This window comes from Gadus chalcogrammus, chromosome 17 (assembly GCF_026213295.1).
Source record: "Gadus chalcogrammus isolate NIFS_2021 chromosome 17, NIFS_Gcha_1.0, whole genome shotgun sequence".
NCBI lineage: Eukaryota > Metazoa > Chordata > Actinopteri > Gadiformes > Gadidae > Gadus > Gadus chalcogrammus.
Genome location: NC_079428.1, coordinates 13176372 through 13195676, shown reverse-complemented (window position 1 = coordinate 13195676; position 19305 = coordinate 13176372). Strand labels below are relative to the sequence as shown.

The following is a 19305-nucleotide window of genomic DNA, read 5'->3' as shown; positions in this document are numbered from 1 at the left end:
GCGAGAAATGTACTTTTCCCTTGAATAATCCTCAGTCAGTGAATGTGTATGATCTTTATTAATCTTTATTATCTGAATGGGAAATGCAGCTCACGTGTTTCCTGCTTTTGTGTTATTAAACCGTTACTTTATGTAACTTTTAATGATATCATCTTGTTAGAAACACGTACGTTTTCGTGAACACTGGATTACGTCGCATTTCAACATAAAATAGCGTGTTATACACACACACACACACACACACACACACACACACACACACACACACACACACACACACACACACACACACACACACACACACACACACACACACACACACACACACACACTGCATTTCGCTGCCAAATAAATAAATACTAAGGCAGAATAAAGAATCAATTAATTCATTATCATTCAACTTCAACATGCGTTATTACAGTATAGTGGTGGAGGGATGACGTGTGTTGGCCAACCCGGAAGTGAGCGTCGCCCTGGGTTCCCTTGACAAAAAGCCAACGGGTTTTTCCATTTGATTTTGGATTATTGCAGAAAAATTAGCATCTTTGAAGCACCTCCTCAAAAACTGAAAATAAATAAAAATAACTGTGCTCCAAAGAAAGAAATGTAAACCAATGCATTCCGAATGGGAGTGTTTCTCCGATTTTTCCATGCTACACAGAACGAAATGTAAACCCATGCAAATAAAGAGTTCATGGTCATAATCATTTAAATCATTAATCTCCTGAGGGTGGTATTCTATTTTTTTTCAACGGGGCTGAATCCAGTCACTTGACCGTCATGGTTGCTATGGTGGTTGCTATCCACCAGCCCCTCTAATCCTTACGTGGCTCTAAAAACCACGCGGCAAATGAGCTGCCGTAATTTGTGTTGTTGTTGTCGTAAACTAGTGTCCGATGGTTAAAAAATAGACGGATATTCCAAGGTATCCTTAAAAGGCAGCTTGGATGTTTTTATTTTCTGCAGTTTAGACTTCTTCTATAACCTATTTTTGAAAGCAAAACACCAAGCTCATTGATTTAACGAGGCAGGGTTATTTGAAACAATTTATTAAATAAATATTTATGAGAGGTCATTCCTTCTCCTGAGTTTTCTTCCTATTTATGTCTAGTGTACAACCCTACTGTCCACAAGCATCACCCCCCCCCTCCCCATATGGATTTGGAGAATTGTTGCCACGTCCCAGTGGTGGAGGTATCATATATATGAAAGAGGGCATTCAATTATACTACAGTGATCAATTAGGAGGCCGAAGCCCTAAAGGAAGTGATGCAATAGGTGACTGGGTCGACGACATTTAAGTAAGCTTTACTTTGAGGTCTCTTATATATCAAAGGGGGTCTCAAAGGACGCATACGCTTCAACCTGTGGCTCCGGTCCTACAGGAAATGACTCTCAGCCCCTCAGATGTGTTACCTGCAAGACCTAATGGTTCAGAATGTGGTGGAAAAACAGTTTTTGAGATAGGAAGGTCCTACCGCCCTGAAATTTGAATACCTTATTCTAAGGCCTAACTGGGATCCCCGCACCGAACGGGGGGACGGGACGGGACGGGGGGGGGAGTGGAGCGCCAGTCGTGTTGCTCCTATGTAATGCTGCCTGTAATAAAGATGTAATGGCATTTTTGTGATGAAAAGAGCAGTGATATAAGTAAGGAATAATCACTGAGAGGCCGGGCAATAAACAGTTTGATATGCCCGGCTCGCGGACGGCTTACTGCCCGAGACGAAGTCGAGGGCGGTAACCTTAATAATGTAGCTTAATAATATAGCTGATAATATATTGCTCTGTTGTCTAACTGTAGCTAATTGTTGCAGGTATTGATTCCGGACGACCTGGTGGAGGACGAGGAGGAGGAGGAGGGGGAGGACGAAGTGGAGGAATAGGAGGAGGAGGGAGAGGAGTCAATCCAGGCTTTAACCCATAAATAAAGAATTTGTTTATATTTTAAACAGTGTTTTTTCTTCTATAAGCATATACATAATAAGTTACATACACAATACAGCCTGTTATACTGTAAGTAGATTTATTTTAAATAAAGAAGTTAAATAACATTGTTGAGTGAACACATTTAGTTTAGTTTTTCACTATTGGCTACATTTTACTAGTTAATATGCATAGATACTTTGTATACAGAAAAATATCCATTAAATGCATGTGACAAGGTTGAGAAATTGATCCTGCATTTTGGTATATGAAGGTCCAAAGCATGACCTGCTACCAAAATCTGGGGATGTCCCCTGAACGTCCCCTAAATGTTGTGAGGACGTTACATAGACGTCCCGGGGACGTTTGTTTGCGACGTCCCCGGGACCTTTAGGGAACCATACAAAAGGACGTCATGGGGACGTACCGGGGACGTTCCGGGGACGTTTGTTTGCGACGTCCCCGGGACCTTTAGGGAACCCTACAAAAAGACGTTGTGGGGACGTTCCCTTGCGACGTCCTTATAACTTTCGGGGACGTTCAGGGGACGTCCTAGGGACGTCATTTTGTTAGCTGGGCTCCCTATTGTCCCTTAAGGAGCTCCGTACAGAACATTTATTGTTAAAAATTGTCTGTGATAACTAAGAATATGACAGCTTTTCCAGTCTCACCAATATGCGCACAGATCGCACGGTTTGACACTTTCAAGATGCGTGCAGTAGCCTACATACGCCAAATGACCATTTCGTGTGCATACGATACGCAAAACCCAGCATTAACTACTGTGGAGGGCGGATACGTCCATTTCGCGTGCATATGTGCATATGATACGAAAAACCCAGCATTAACTGAATGGGAGATGCAATATTTTAGGACAGATTCACCATTTAACGTGTTTCTAATGACATTTCTAGCGAGAAATGTACTTTTCCCTTGAATAATCCTCAGTCAGTGAATGTGTATGATCTTTATTAATCTTTATTATCTGAATGGGAAATGCAGCTCACGTGTTTCCTGCTTTTGTGTTATTAAACCGTTACTTTATGTAACTTTTAATGATATCATCTTGTTAGAAACACGTACGTTTTCGTGAACACTGGATTACGTCGCATTTCAACATAAAATAGCGTGTTATACACACACACACACACACACACACACACACACACACACACACACACACACACACACACACACACACACACACACACACACACACACACACACACACACACACACACACACACTGCATTTCGCTGCCAAATAAATAAATACTAAGGCAGAATAAAGAATCAATTAATTCATTATCATTCAACTTCAACATGCGTTATTACAGTATAGTGGTGGAGGGATGACGTGTGTTGGCCAACCCGGAAGTGAGCGTCGCCCTGGGTTCCCTTGACAAAAAGCCAACGGGTTTTTCCATTTGATTTTGGATTATTGCAGAAAAATTAGCATCTTTGAAGCACCTCCTCAAAAACTGAAAATAAATAAAAATAACTGTGCTCCAAAGAAAGAAATGTAAACCAATGCATTCCGAATGGGAGTGTTTCTCCGATTTTTCCATGCTACACAGAACGAAATGTAAACCCATGCAAATAAAGAGTTCATGGTCATAATCATTTAAATCATTAATCTCCTGAGGGTGGTATTCTATTTTTTTTCAACGGGGCTGAATCCAGTCACTTGACCGTCATGGTTGCTATGGTGGTTGCTATCCACCAGCCCCTCTAATCCTTACGTGGCTCTAAAAACCACGCGGCAAATGAGCTGCCGTAATTTGTGTTGTTGTTGTCGTAAACTAGTGTCCGATGGTTAAAAAATAGACGGATATTCCAAGGTATCCTTAAAAGGCAGCTTGGATGTTTTTATTTTCTGCAGTTTAGACTTCTTCTATAACCTATTTTTGAAAGCAAAACACCAAGCTCATTGATTTAACGAGGCAGGGTTATTTGAAACAATTTATTAAATAAATATTTATGAGAGGTCATTCCTTCTCCTGAGTTTTCTTCCTATTTATGTCTAGTGTACAACCCTACTGTCCACAAGCATCACCCCCCCCCTCCCCATATGGATTTGGAGAATTGTTGCCACGTCCCAGTGGTGGAGGTATCATATATATGAAAGAGGGCATTCAATTATACTACAGTGATCAATTAGGAGGCCGAAGCCCTAAAGGAAGTGATGCAATAGGTGACTGGGTCGACGACATTTAAGTAAGCTTTACTTTGAGGTCTCTTATATATCAAAGGGGGTCTCAAAGGACGCATACGCTTCAACCTGTGGCTCCGGTCCTACAGGAAATGACTCAGCAAGTGCTCCATCTCGTTGCACCTGCACCCAGCGGCTCGCTTGCAAGATTTTGGCCTGAAGTTATTCCCAGACCTACACCGTAGCCATCCAACCTGCATATCTGAGAATCAGGCCTCTCTTTAATAATGACAAAATGTATGAGAGAAATACACATTAACTTTTGACTCATAAGCGGCGTGGTGCCGGCTCCTTTTGACCTTTTGACCCCAGACTTCTGGGGGAATAGCTGAATCAATTCATTAGTCAATCAAAAGCATGTAAAGAGGGAGAACAAGGTGTCCTTCAACATCTACGCTTCCAGGCGATTGCAACGGTGCCACACATGAGCATATTCGAACATGTTTAATGGTAGTAATTAGCTGTCGAAATTGGAGGCCTTAATCAATAATGAGCAGCTATTGATTTGCTTCCCGATAGAAATTTGTGACAAATGACATGTTATTTAGCCTCTACACGTTGAGTTGAGTCCAATGACACCAAGCATGACACTCTAGAAAATGGTAACATGTATTTTACATGGTACACCTAGGTCTAGGACATGATCTCGGTGTAGCAAGAGGGCGAGCTTGATCTCATTGGACTCAGCTTAACGTGTAGATGCTAAATAACATGTAATTTGTCAAAAATCTCCATCGGGAAGCAAATCTATAGCTGGTCATTATTGATAAAGGCCTCCAAAATCGACAGCTAATTACTACCCCGAAACATATTCAAATATGATCATGTGTGGCACTGTTGCAATCGCCTCGAAACGTAGATGTCAAAGGACACCTTGTTTGCCCCGTTACGTAACCGGGAAGATATTTTCATACTTCTAATGAATTGATTCATATTTTAAGGTTCTCGGAGTGAGACTTTAAGCGGCTGCAGCAGAAGTGTTGAGACGAAAGATGATATCAAGACATTTATAGAATATTCACATTCACATTATGATTCTTCGTCATAACATCCGACCAAACATCCTTTACAGTCACCAAGCGAGGATTATGAAAGTCCAGGCCCCCCCTTCCGGCACTCAAGGTCCGACTGGGCCAAGTTTAGGGCAGGAAGGGCCCCCCATTCCGGCCCTCGGGGTCCGACCGGGCCAAGTTTCGGTGCGGGGATCCCAGTTAGGCCTTAGAATAAGGTATTCAAATTTCAGGGCGGTAGGACCTTCCTATCTCAAAAACTGTTTTTCCACCACATTCTGAACCATTAGGTCTTGCAGGTAACACATCTGAGGGGCTGAGAGTCATTTCCTGTAGGACCGGAGCCACAGGTTGAAGCGTATGCGTCCTTTGAGACCCCCTTTGATATATAAGAGACCTCAAAGTAAAGCTTACTTAAATGTCGTCGACCCAGTCACCTATTGCATCACTTCCTTTAGGGCTTCGGCCTCCTAATTGATCACTGTAGTATAATTGAATGCCCTCTTTCATATATATGATACCTCCACCACTGGGACGTGGCAACAATTCTCCAAATCCATATGGGGAGGGGGGGGGTGATGCTTGTGGACAGTAGGGTTGTACACTAGACATAAATAGGAAGAAAACTCAGGAGAAGGAATGACCTCTCATAAATATTTATTTAATAAATTGTTTCAAATAACCCTGCCTCGTTAAATCAATGAGCTTGGTGTTTTGCTTTCAAAAATAGGTTATAGAAGAAGTCTAAACTGCAGAAAATAAAAACATCCAAGCTGCCTTTTAAGGATACCTTGGAATATCCGTCTATTTTTTAACCATCGGACACTAGTTTACGACAACAACAACACAAATTACGGCAGCTCATTTGCCGCGTGGTTTTTAGAGCCACGTAAGGATTACGCCTCGTGCCCACTGCACCGTCAGTCAACGGACGTGGGAAGGCGTGGCTGACGGATGGGGGAGTAGTCTTTGCAGAGGCATCCGTCAGCCAATCAAATCGCTTCGCCGGGTTCTTCCCGCTTCTTCCTGTTTGTTGCGAGGCAAGATGACCCGCTTTCCCGCTTTCCAGTATCGTCAGAGCCCGAGTCGCGTCACAGTGCTTAAATTTGCATACGCGATCTGATTGGATGACGGAACCGTCGCTGCCGAAAAAGTTGAACATTTTTCAACTTTCTGACGGTGGCGAACGCTCCAACTGAACGGACGGATCCACAATGCATTGCGCGTCCGTCCCCATTCAAAGTCAATGGGCAACGGACAACTGACGGAGGTAGTGGGCACGGGGCGTTAGAGGGGCTGGTGGATAGCAACCACCATAGCAACCATGACGGTCAAGTGACTGGATTCAGCCCCGTTGAAAAAAAATAGAATACCACCCTCAGGAGATTAATGATATTTAAATGATTATGACCATGAACTCTTTATTTGCATGGGTTTACATTTCGTTCTGTGTAGCATGGAAAAATCGGAGAAACACTCCCATTCGGAATGCATTGGTTTACATTTCTTTCTTTGGAGCACAGTTATTTTTTATTTATTTTCAGTTTTTGAGGAGGTGCTTCAAAGATGCTAATTTTTCTGCAATAATCCAAAATCTAATGGAAAAACCCGTTGGCTTTTTGTCAAGGGAACCCAGGGCGACGCTCACTTCCGGGTTGGCCAACACACGTCATCCCTCCACCACTATACTGTAATAACGCATGTTGAAGTTGAATGATAATGAATTAATTGATTCTTTATTCTGCCTTAGTATTTATTTATTTGGCAGCGAAATGCAGTGTGTGTGTGTGTGTGTGTGTGTGTGTGTGTGTGTGTGTGTGTGTGTGTGTGTGTGTGTGTGTGTGTGTGTGTGTGTGTGTGTGTGTATAACACGCTATTTTATGTTGAAATGCGACGTAATCCAGTGTTCACGAAAACGTACGTGTTTCTAACAAGATGATATCATTAAAAGTTACATAAAGTAACGGTTTAATAACACAAAAGCAGGAAACACGTGAGCTGCATTTCCCATTCAGATAATAAAGATTAATAAAGATCATACACATTCACTGACTGAGGATTATTCAAGGGAAAAGTACATTTCTCGCTAGAAATGTCATTAGAAACACGTTAAATGGTGAATCTGTCCTAAAATATTGCATCTCCCATTCAGTTAATGCTGGGTTTTTCGTATCATATGCACATATGCACGCGAAATGGACGTATCCGCCCTCCACAGTAGTTAATGCTGGGTTTTGCGTATCGTATGCACACGAAATGGTCATTTGGCGTATGTAGGCTACTGCACGCATCTTGAAAGTGTCAAACCGTGCGATCTGTGCGCATATTGGTGAGACTGGAAAAGCTGTCATATTCTTAGTTATCACAGACAATTTTTAACAATAAATGTTCTGTACGGAGCTCCTTAAGGGACAATAGGGAGCCCAGCTAACAAAATGACGTCCCTAGGACGTCCCCTGAACGTCCCCGAAAGTTATAAGGACGTCGCAAGGGAACGTCCCCACAACGTCTTTTTGTAGGGTTCCCTAAAGGTCCCGGGGACGTCGCAAACAAACGTCCCCGGAACGTCCCCGGTACGTCCCCATGACGTCCTTTTGTATGGTTCCCTAAAGGTCCCGGGGACGTCGCAAACAAACGTCCCCGGGACGTCTATGTAACGTCCTCACAACATTTAGGGGACGTTCAGGGGACATCCCCAGATTTTGGTAGCAGGTCATGCTTTGGACCTTCATATACCAAAATGCAGGATCAATTTCTCAACCTTGTCACATGCATTTAATGGATATTTTTCTGTATACAAAGTATCTATGCATATTAACTAGTAAAATGTAGCCAATAGTGAAAAACTAAACTAAATGTGTTCACTCAACAATGTTATTTAACTTCTTTATTTAAAATAAATCTACTTACAGTATAACAGGCTGTATTGTGTATGTAACTTATTATGTATATGCTTATAGAAGAAAAAACACTGTTTAAAATATAAACAAATTCTTTATTTATGGGTTAAAGCCTGGATTGACTCCTCTCCCTCCTCCTCCTATTCCTCCACTTCGTCCTCCCCCTCCTCCTCCTCCTCGTCCTCCACCAGGTCGTCCGGAATCAATACCTGCAACAATTAGCTACAGTTAGACAACAGAGCAATATATTATCAGCTATATTATTAAGCTACATTATTAAGGTTACCGCCCTCGACTTCGTCTCGGGCAGTAAGCCGTCCGCGAGCCGGGCATATCAAACTGTTTATTGCCCGGCCTCTCAGTGATTATTCCTTACTTATATCACTGCTCTTTTCATCACAAAAATGCCATTACATCTTTATTACAGGCAGCATTACATAGGAGCAACACGACTGGCGCTCCACTCGGCTCTCCACTCTACATTTTGTTCGACGTAGCAAAAGTGCCGCTTTTCTTTTTTAAGAGAGCATGCGCGTCTGAGTCCGTAACCAGGACAACGTCAAATGGCAAAGGCAGCCAACTGTCATTCTGATGCTTTTCTCGCTTAACGTCTTGTGGCTCTTGTCAAAAAGTAACTAGCTTTTGAGCTACTAGACTACAGCAGTAGTCTTCACCTGTCCAAAAGTAGCCAATTCAGCTGTTTTTGTATTTTATATATCCTTAATGGGGCAACACAACTGGCGTGTAGGCATATTCCTACTTAGTGCTATCGATAACATTGTTTATACGCGTATGTCGCGACATCTCAATTTAGCCGACTTCTCTTCAGTTTGAGCTAGTTGTACAGTTATTAATATCGATATTAATAGCTATGGCATTTTCACGTTAGATAAACATACAAATACATAGATACAGGTAGAACGTAAGTTTGTATTAAAATGTATTTACCTCAAATGATGTCCTTCGGGTGTCTGTCCTTCCCACCTTCACAAAAAACTAATCTAAACTATTCAACTATAACACTATACACTATACTAATAACACTATACACTAAACTACACTATAACATAACACAATAACAACTAAATAACTAAACTATCAATACTAAAACTTAAGAAAATGATTATAAAACGGTACTTTTACTAGCTGGATGCGGGATCAAAAAATTGCTGTCTCTCTCTCTCGACGTCTCACTCTACAACAGGGTTCACGAGCGTTGATAGGGACCCAACCAAGTAACCAGGCAGGTCCACGAGACGTCATGTCAGATGTCACGAGCAGCCAGGGAAGTTTCTGGAACGTCCGAGAGTCCCTCAAAACTTCTAACGTAATGTAATTTCATAACCAACCAGGGACGTTGCTGGAACGTCCCGAATGTCACCCGAAAGTTTTTAATATAATGTAATTTCATAACCAAACAGGGACGTTGCTGGAACGTCCTGAATGTCCCCCGAAAGTTTTTAATTTAATGTCATTTTCATAACCAACCAGGGACGTTGCTGGAACGTCCCGAATGTCCCCCGAAAGTTTTTAAAATAATGTCATATCATAACCAACTAGGGACGTTCCTGGAACGTCCCCTGAAAGTTTAAAATTAAATTACTAATTGTGACATTTTAGGAACTTAAATAACGTCTAAACAACGTCCTAAGGACGTCCTAAGATAACGTCACGGTATAACCTATAGGGGACCAAACAGGGACGTCCCCGAACGTCCCCAGGACGTCCCTTGTTAGCTGGGAGAAAGCTCCCGGACAGAACCTTAGATGGAAGTCGTGCTTAGTGACAAATCACGACAAATACTTCCAATTGATATGCATGAGTTTGAAAAATGTGCTTTTTGACACGAACATTTAGAAAATACGTGTACCTGATCACGTTTCAATAGATTAAATAACGTGACAGTGTCACCTATTTTCGTGAGCCCGGGATGCCTGTACGCCGGCCATTATCGCCCGATGAAATATTCTTCGTCATATCTATCAAACCAAACATCCTTCACATTCGCCGAACGACGATTATGAAAGTAAAATGCACATTTCTCGCTAAAAATGTTTACATAAACACTTTTAATGGTGTAACTATTCTAAAATATCATATTTTCCACCCAGGATAAAAAGTATGTCCGCCATTTTCACAGAAGAATATCCTAAAAAACTATCCAATAGGAAAGATGCTCACATCGTCTATTAGAGACGTAGTGAGGCACCCCCCATTCCGTATGCAGAAGACGCCGAAGGGTACCTTTACCGTCACCGAGCGAATAAAAAGGGTACCTTTCCCGTCAGTCACCGACGCTAAAGGGCCTTTGCCAACAGTCGGTATTTGACGTTCTCGGAGTGAGACTGTGTTGGCTGCAGCATCTTAAAGTCTCACTCCGAGAACCTTAAAACATGAATCAATCCATTAGAAGTATGAAAATATCTTCCCGGTGGCGTAACGGGGCAAACAAGGTGTCCTTTGACATCTACGTTTCGAGGCGATTGCAACAGTGACACACATGCTCATCTTTGAATATGTTTCAGGGCAGTAATTAGCTGTCGATTTTGGAGGCCTTTATCAATAATGACCAGCTATTTGCTTCCCGATGGAGATTTTTGACAAATTACATGTTATTTAGCATCTATACGTTAAGCTGAGTCCAATGAGATCAAGCTCGCCCTCTTGCTACACCGAGATCATGTCCTAGACCTAGGTGTACCATGTTAAATACATGTTACCATTTGCTAGAGTGTCATGCTCGGTGTCATTGAACTCAGCTCAACGTGTAGATAAATAACATGTAATTTGTCACAAATTTCCATCGGGAAGCAAATCAATAGCTGCTCATTATTGATTAAGGCCTCCAATTTCGACAGCTAATTACTACCATTAAACATGTTCGAATATGCTCATGTGTGGCACCGTTGCAATTGCCTGGAAGCGTAGATGTTAAAGGACACCTTGTTCGCCCTCTTATGCCACCGGGAAGATATTTACATGCTTCTGATTGACGAATGAATTGATGCAGCTATTCCCCCAGAAGTCAGGGGTCAAAAGGTCAAAAGGAGCCGGCACCACGCCGCTTTTGAGACAAAAGTTAATGTGTATTTCTCTCATAACGTTTGGTCATTATTAAAGAGGCCTGATTCTCAGGTTTGCAGGTTGGATGGCTACGTGATGCTTGTGGCCAGTAGGGTTGTACACTAGACATAAATAGGAAGCAAACTCAGGAGAAGGAATGACCTCTCACAAATATTTATTTAATAAATTGTTTCAAATAACCCTGCCTCGTTAAATCAATGAGCTTGGTGTTTTGCTTTCAAAAATAGGTTATAGAAGATGTCTAAACTGCAGAAAATAAAAACATCCAAGCTGCCTTTTAAGGATATCTTGGAATATCGGTCTATTTTTTAACCATCGGACCCTAGTTTACGACAAAAACCACTGTAAAAAAAAAATCGTATTTTTTACAGGGAATCGCTGGCAGCTGTGGTTACCAGAGAATTCCTGTAAAAAATACAGCAGCACAGTAGATAACTTAACCAACGAAATATGTAAATTGATTTACGGTGAAATAAATCACGGCTGAATCACATTAAAAAACTGTTTATTCTACAAAAATGTTTTGTTAATTTTGCATTACAGTGTTGTATATAAAAATAATATTTCCTGTATTTTTTACATGCAATATTTGCTTATGCATAAATAAATGGTCAATTTAACAGGGAAATATCATACAAAAAAAAAAATTTAACTGGTAGAACAGCAGTAAAACTTTGTATTTTAAATGGTGCTGTTCTGTATATTATACATAAAATCTATTTATAATATGCTGTATTTTTATGTTTTAATAATCAAGTTATAATGTAAAATTTACTTTTACACCTGTAAAATTATTACCAATACTCCTACTGCAAAACATGCAAAATTAAATTTTGAGAAAAGACAAGAGAGGAAAATATCCCTTTTGGGAAATTTATTTACCAGCCATCGGCAATAAACAATTGGATGATTTTTTTTTCCAACATATACAAAATGGAAACAAGCAGGTGTCAGATAAAAATTACATAGTGCACCTGTACATATTGCAAGACTTTAAAACAGAAATGACATATTTTGCCTTAATAACAATAATAAAAATTGTGGATTTAACAAAGCGAAACCTAACAGTACCTCTTCTCAAACAAACAGAGTCCACATTTAGGCTTAAATCCCTCTAAAACGTGGCCTAATGTGCCGAAAATGATCAGTGCCTTATAGCACTGGAAGTGTCCCGACTAACACACTGGGAGTGTGTGTGTGTGTGTGTGTGTGTGTGTGTGTGTGTGTATTAACTTGAGATAGCTACATAATATATTTATGTTTCGGAATCGTCCCCATACAATATGCACCCTGCTGTATAGGATGTCACCACGTCCGTGCCCGTGGGACATAGAACACATCGGGGGGAAACCACCTGTAAGGAAACAAACCTAAACAAGCCATCTAGAAACACAGCAGTAAGACAGTTCTTCACCGTAAAAAACAACAACCTGGAACATAACTACAAAGCAATAACACTATGAAAAAAGCATGTGGCGGACCCTCTACCAGGAAAAGTTACAGTGTGCCTTAATTACCATAATACACATTTTGGATTAACAAAGCGAAAACTAAAAGTACCTCTTCTCAAACAAACAGTCAAGAGTCCACATAGAGTCCATATTTAGGCTTGACGCCACTCGTGATCGGAGAGATCCTGTATCAGGGTGAGGACTCGAGGGTTCAGGTTGAGACGACGCTTGTTGTTCTTACTCTCTACTTTGGTTCCTTTTTCTGGGTTTATCGAGAAGAAACACCTGTAAAAAAAAAAGCATATAAAAGCATATTAAGCATTTTAATTGATCATTTAAAAAAAGAAGTACAAGAAGAACCAAGACCAAGACTCAGGCCACACCTATAGAGCCAAGGCCGAGGCAGACCCAGTTAGTTAAAGTCTGGATTAAAAAGGAGAATGCGTGCCGTTTTTAACCCATAGCCCTGTTACCGAGTGCTGTCAGTAGGAAAAAATATCGAGAACATTTGGCATAATATTGACAGAGTATCAGAACGGCAGCTAAAGCAAACCTATGGGGGCAAGCAAACCAAAAGTAAATCTTAATGGAGCTTGGCCCAATAGGTTTGCTTTAGCTGTCGTTCTGATACTCGGTAAATATTGAGCCAAATGTTCACGTTATTTTTCCTACTGCAGCACTTGTAGCCTCAAATCAACAGGGCTATTGATTACAAATGGCCGGCATTCTCCTTTAAGACGGGAACCTCTGAGCCAGACTCCAGGTCCCACAGTCTCAGGTCTGAGAAATTAGTAAGCCATGATTACTCACCTTTGAAGGAACTCCAGAGTTGAAGCCAGCTCAGATGGATAATGGATGTTGAAAATGTAGTAGCTCCCGAACATGAGGCACAATGCAGAAATGAAGGAGGAGATGTTTGTGTTGACGAGGTTCCGATCCAGACTCAGCATGTACCTTGTTGAGGAATAGCAGGACTGTCCTATGAACAAATTATTTAACAGGTTTTATTAACAAGCACTGCACTCACATGACAACATTTATAATTTATAAACAGTGTAATTAAAAAAAAGAGATATGAAACAGACTTACCACAGACAATGACAGTGGGTGTCAGAGGCACTTGTTCCAGTTGGACTTCTTCTGCCAGACATGTATCTTCTACATGGAAGAACATGGACTCCTCCTTCTCATCAAAGTAGCTGAGCAGAAGCAGGAGCATCTCTTTCACGTCATCTGAACAGCCACTCTGCTGTCCCCGCATTCTCTGAAGCCTTGCATAAGTCTGAAGAAACTTGCTCTTGCTGACACAAACTGTGGCCATGTAGTCGAGAAGCCTTTTTCCCTTCAAATCCAAATTTTGTGTGAATGTCTCTTTGAGGTTAATCCCAGTCAGTTCCTTGAAGTGAACTGACATGCCGAGTTCATCAAAGCAAAATGGCCACTCCTCTCTGAGGCTTTTGATACTTTTTCCCAGGTTGACATGTTGTCTCTGTGTGTAAAAAGTGGACTTCATTAAACATTTTACCTCCTCTGGATTGGCATCAGAGTGTTGGAACATCACCTTGAGTTTTTCCATCTTTTGCTGCTGGCTCTCTGGAGTTTCTTCACGGGGCAGAAATTCTACATTCCATTTAATGCATCCATACGTGTCCTGCATTGCTGCTCTCTCTTCCAATGGGATCTCGTCTGTGTCGACTGAGTCATCAGTCTGATGTTTTCTTTTTCTTATTTTCGGTGTTTATGTGCGCCTCGCATTTTCAATTCTATTTTGCAACTGTTTGACAAGGGAAAGGTAGCCTGCTCCAACAATATCGCCCTCTATTACATCTTGCAGAGAATGTGGATATTTTGCGACCATTTTTTTTGCAACGTCGGTTGAATGCTTTTTGCCTACATGAGGGCATTTTTCCATCATCTCAGTCACAACAATCCGGACCATTTGCCTCCTCCGTTTTGGGCCTGGCCTTTTTCCCCTCTCAAGATAATGCATCACTTCCTCAGGAAACTTACTCCATGGAATTTCAAAGTTGTCGTCCCACTGTTTTTCAAGTACTCGGCTGCTGTTGGAGGTTGACGATGAACTTCCGGGTGAAACTGAGAGATATGACAGCAATTGGGTAGATGAGGCTGCCTCAGATGATGGTGAGCTGTTCTCGGGAGTCTGGTCTGTAAATTACCAAAAAATAATATCATGACACACTGTACAATATTACAAAATGTCTGTTTTTGTTTTTGATTAGTTGTGGTGTTGTGGTTTTACTTACATTTCCGTTTCCAAGCAGAAAGAAGCTTTCTGGCTTGTACAGGTCTTAACGCTGTCATCAAATCAGCCTCCGTTACGAAGCGTAGATCATCAGCCATCTCCACACCAAGGGACTGCAAGTGCTCTTCCAGGATGGTTTTGATTACTGCTGGAAGTTCTGGTAGGAATTCAGTGATGGCGACATCTAGGAAGGTTCGCTCTGCGTCACACATATTTGCACTGAAGAACAAATGCCACCTTCAAACAGAACAGAAAAGATTATATACAGTTTATACACTTAAAGGTGAAGTAAGCTATTTATTGATGCTAATATAAGTGTTAAACCGCTCTTTATTAATACAGTGATCATTTATATAGTGTGCACGTTTCATAAAGCCGATCTCTCAGTCACTCGCTCTGCATGTAATCGGCAAATCAACTTTTCGGGGATCCCAATGCCTGTATTGATGGTTTTTATTATGTTTTATCACACTTATGGATCTGAAATTATGCTAGATAACTCGCTGCTTGAAGACCGCAGTGCATTAATGTGGTGACGTAGGGACGAGGGAGGGGACTGCTAACTGCAGTCAGTGACAGGAAGTTAGCTAAACTGACTATTCTGCTTAGTGAACCTTTAACAGAGCAAGGACATGCATCAGCCAACACTTATATTAATGTCAAACTATTTACAATGAGAAGTAAGTCCGCTTTAATTGGACTTTATTTTTCCACAATACTGTGTTTTAGTGGAATGACTTGGTATCCATCCAGAATGTAGGATACCAAAGGATAGAAATCGGGCAGGTCATCAATGTTGATACACTGTAACCCAAGACTGTCCTTTGTCACAGAATACAAATGGTATTCTGAGAGGAAGGTGCCTTTGTGGATATCCATCAAAATATACACAGATGTGTCATTTTGAATCAAGATGAGTAGAAGTTCACCAAAGTCCATATACTCATCATTTCTGTACACAAGAAACTGTCCTTTTTTATATGCAGTGCCCTTATACTGAATGTCTGTGGTAACTTTGGTATCGTTTTCTGAAAAGGCTAACTCCCTGACTGCATGTTTGATAGTGTCACTGTAGAGGTTGGGATAAAACGCACAGCTCTCCTTCACTTGCAGTAGTGTCACGCATTCTTGCCCAGCTAAAAGATATGCCTGATACATCTGATGACGCTCTGACAAAGTTTGACAAATGTTTTTGAAATTGTTCAAGTGTCTGGCACATCTTTTGAAATAACTGTGTTTACTTTCAAACCTAAGGGTCCATAACCTCATCAATGGACCAAATTTCAACAACAGTGCTGAATAATGGCGCAAATAGTGGTGCTTGGGTTTTAGTTGAATTTCAGGAAACAACAGCTTTCTCATCTCCAAATATTCTTGGATCAAAATGTCAACATATGCTATCTGCGACAAGGAAATTTTCTGAGCACAAATAAGATCTGCAATGTCTTTTAACTGGAGAGCTAACTGCCATACTTCATCCTGATGGTTTTGAACTTTGTCACCAATCAAAACTGGTAGCAATCTCAAAAGGTTCCAGTTTTGAACGGCTTGCCCTGATAACTTTGCTCCGTCAGGTTTGACAGCACATGGCTTTGTGAGCGCTTCAGATCCTTTATACTTAAACTGCTGGATGCGCCTGTTTAAGAGGGAGTATGTGAACCATTTTTTCTTTTTTATAATGTTCTTCAGCTACAGTGCTAGATCATATGACAAGACTCCTTCAAAGAGGTCATGACCTAAACAAGGAGGGAGACCAGGCTGGGAGACGTGAAAAGACTCAAGGGTATTAAAGACAGAGTTTGCCTTTATTCCTCTGACACATTGGATGTCTTCAGCCTGGAGACCCTCCACAGCCGTGTCATACGTCTCTGGGGTGCGTGGAGGACCACAGGCATTCGGATCAGCATGAAACTCAGTTCTTGTGATTTCACAGTATCTGCAAAAATATTGAGAGGTGCTGAAGTTTTCTGTAAGCCCACCTACACAATGAGAACCCAAGTTATCCCCAGCAATGCAGTAAAGACCCGCTTTTACTGTTTCCCCATCTACATTTATTCCATCCGTCTCCAAGGATTTCAGATCTGCCAACAACTCTGAGAAAACTTTGGCTATTCCAAAACGCTTAAAGTCATTCTCAACACATAACAAGACCAAAAACATTATCAGTATTGGAACGCAAATGGATGGGTAAATTTGCTAATGAAAGATAGACTGCAAGCACTTTGTGCGTCTTTTTTACCAGAACCCAGGGGATTCACCACTTCAAATGAATCTTGGTACAAAATCAGTTTGAGGCTTTCAGGGTTTTCATTAAAGAACTGGTGGCATTTGAAATTTTGTCCATCATATAAATCGGTAAAAACCTCTACATCAGGATCACCAAACTGTTGTGCCTGTGTATTCCTCCATAAATCTGACTGTAGAAAGCTCTTCAGAGTTTCTGCAACTGGTATGTAGTATGCACATTTTTGTGTCATGTTTTCATCAATTCCCAATGCCACTTTTCGGGGTTCCGTGTATTTAAACATTTTTTTGAATGTCTGATTTCTGGTGTATGTTGTTCTTAATTGTCCCTGATGACAGGAAGAGATCAAATCTGACTCTTTAATGCAGTCACAAATTTTAGTGACTGCTTCATCTGATAGACTCATATCATTTTTTAATAAAGAACTTACTTTATATATTGTGTAGGCTTGACCTAAGTCATGCACATTTTGCATTTCCTCTACAATAGTCTGTATAGTAGAGGCAGGTACAAGCAGCTGTCCTTGCAGTTTAAGGTAAAATAGACACATGTTTCTGAGATAAGAATGACTATCAATCTCTGGCATATCACTGGCAGCACTGGCTGTTGGCATAGCATCATGTGTGTTTTCTGAATCATCTGTACTGGCAATGCAATTTGGGGGCTGAGGGCGAGTTTCCCTGTACATGTCATCAATACCATCAGGGGAGCATGCTTTATGCTTCCTACACATGTGAGAAGTAAATGATGACTTTTTTGTAAACATCTGCTTACAACCACTTACTGGACATGACACAGACCTGCCCTCTCCAATATGATCATTTAAGTGATACACTAGCTCTTTCACTGTGTGAAAATGGCGGGCACATAATGAAACTGCGCATTTTAAATCTGCAACAACAGCTCTAGGAGTGGCTTGCGGTTCAGGTGCATTGTGCACGCGATAAAAATGCCCCTTGAAAGCTGCATAAGTGGTAAATGTTTGACTACAGTTGGCGCCAACACATTTGAAAAGACAACGAGGCTCATTCCTATGCACTCTGCAATGTAGTACATAGCCTCTTAATGTAACCAATATCTTTCTACAAAAGACGCAGGTGATCATTTTTATAGTCATCAATTGATTGGTCTTTAGCCTGCTACATATCAACTGTTGCTAGCGCCTGCTCAATATCAACTGGTGCTAGCTTACACCATTTGCTTTCAGCAAAAAGTAGGAGAAGTAGCCGACATTTTAAGCTTACCTTGCAAACTTTGTTGCAATAGCCACGGATCGATTGAATAGCCACGGATCTTCCAATCGTAGATTTGTCCAAAATAAGTTTTATGAAAGTAGTACAAAGTAGTCCGGTAGTCCGAAGATTTCTGATGCGTTCTCCACTCTGCAGACGCGGCGGCGCTACTACTGGCTCGTTGGTGACGTCAGCTGAAGCCGTGAACGAGGAGCTCGTGCTTCTCCTCCCGCCCTAACGTCATTATCCAATCAGAGACGAGCTGCACACTTTTAAATTCAAAGTTAGGCGGACTCAGTGCTCATTTATCAAACTTGCGATAAAAAACAGGTGCAGTTCCTCCGTAAATGACCCAATATTCATGGATGTTTTTATCTGGCTCACCAATCTCACTCACCAAATCTCAATATCACCAATATAAAACCTGCATCATGAAGCTCAGCACCAGATTGGCTACAAATAGCCATGATAAAAAAAAAACATTGGAATTATAATTGTATATTTTTATATATCCTATAAATAGATAGGCAACCTCGAGGTTCACAATGACATTTTTTTCACAGTGAGAATTTTTATTAGGCCTATCTCAATTTGCATAGTTTCATCAAGATCATGTTAAAAGTACAGCATAGACTTGTATATATGATTACATATATGTTTTGTATTTTTAAATCAACTGGCTAAAACGTTTCTACAATATTTGCATGTCAAATTAACATAATTGTTTTGTTAAGAGTATTACAGTATTTCGCTGTTTTTGTGACCAATATTTGTAGTTTTAACAAATACATTTGATTATAATCACATATTGTTATTGTAAATATAACAAAAACATTTTGTTTAATAGTTTACAAAAGTTCACTGTGATTAAAACGAAAAATATATATTTTTGGGTTTACTATACTCTTCTGTAGGGATTTTACATAGTTTTTACGTAAATTTTACAACCATTTTTTACAGTGAACACAATTTACGGCAGCTCC

At 40.8% G+C, this 19305-nt stretch overlaps 2 protein-coding genes across 2 annotated transcripts in view; both read right to left on the bottom strand.

The window, feature by feature from the left end:
* LOC130406824 (GTPase IMAP family member 9-like) overlaps positions 1-19305 on the bottom strand; it is a 175915-nt gene that overhangs the window by 98809 nt on the left and 57801 nt on the right. The window lies entirely within an intron of this gene.
* LOC130406823 (uncharacterized) lies at positions 12022-15180 on the bottom strand. Its single transcript, XM_056612478.1, has 4 exons — positions 14847-15180; positions 13672-14748; positions 13393-13561; positions 12022-12867 (listed from the first exon to the last, which is right to left on the bottom strand). The coding sequence occupies exons 2-4, from the start codon at positions 14237-14239 to the stop codon at positions 12735-12737; spliced, it is 870 nt and encodes a 289-aa protein (XP_056468453.1). The 5' UTR covers positions 14240-14748; positions 14847-15180; the 3' UTR covers positions 12022-12734.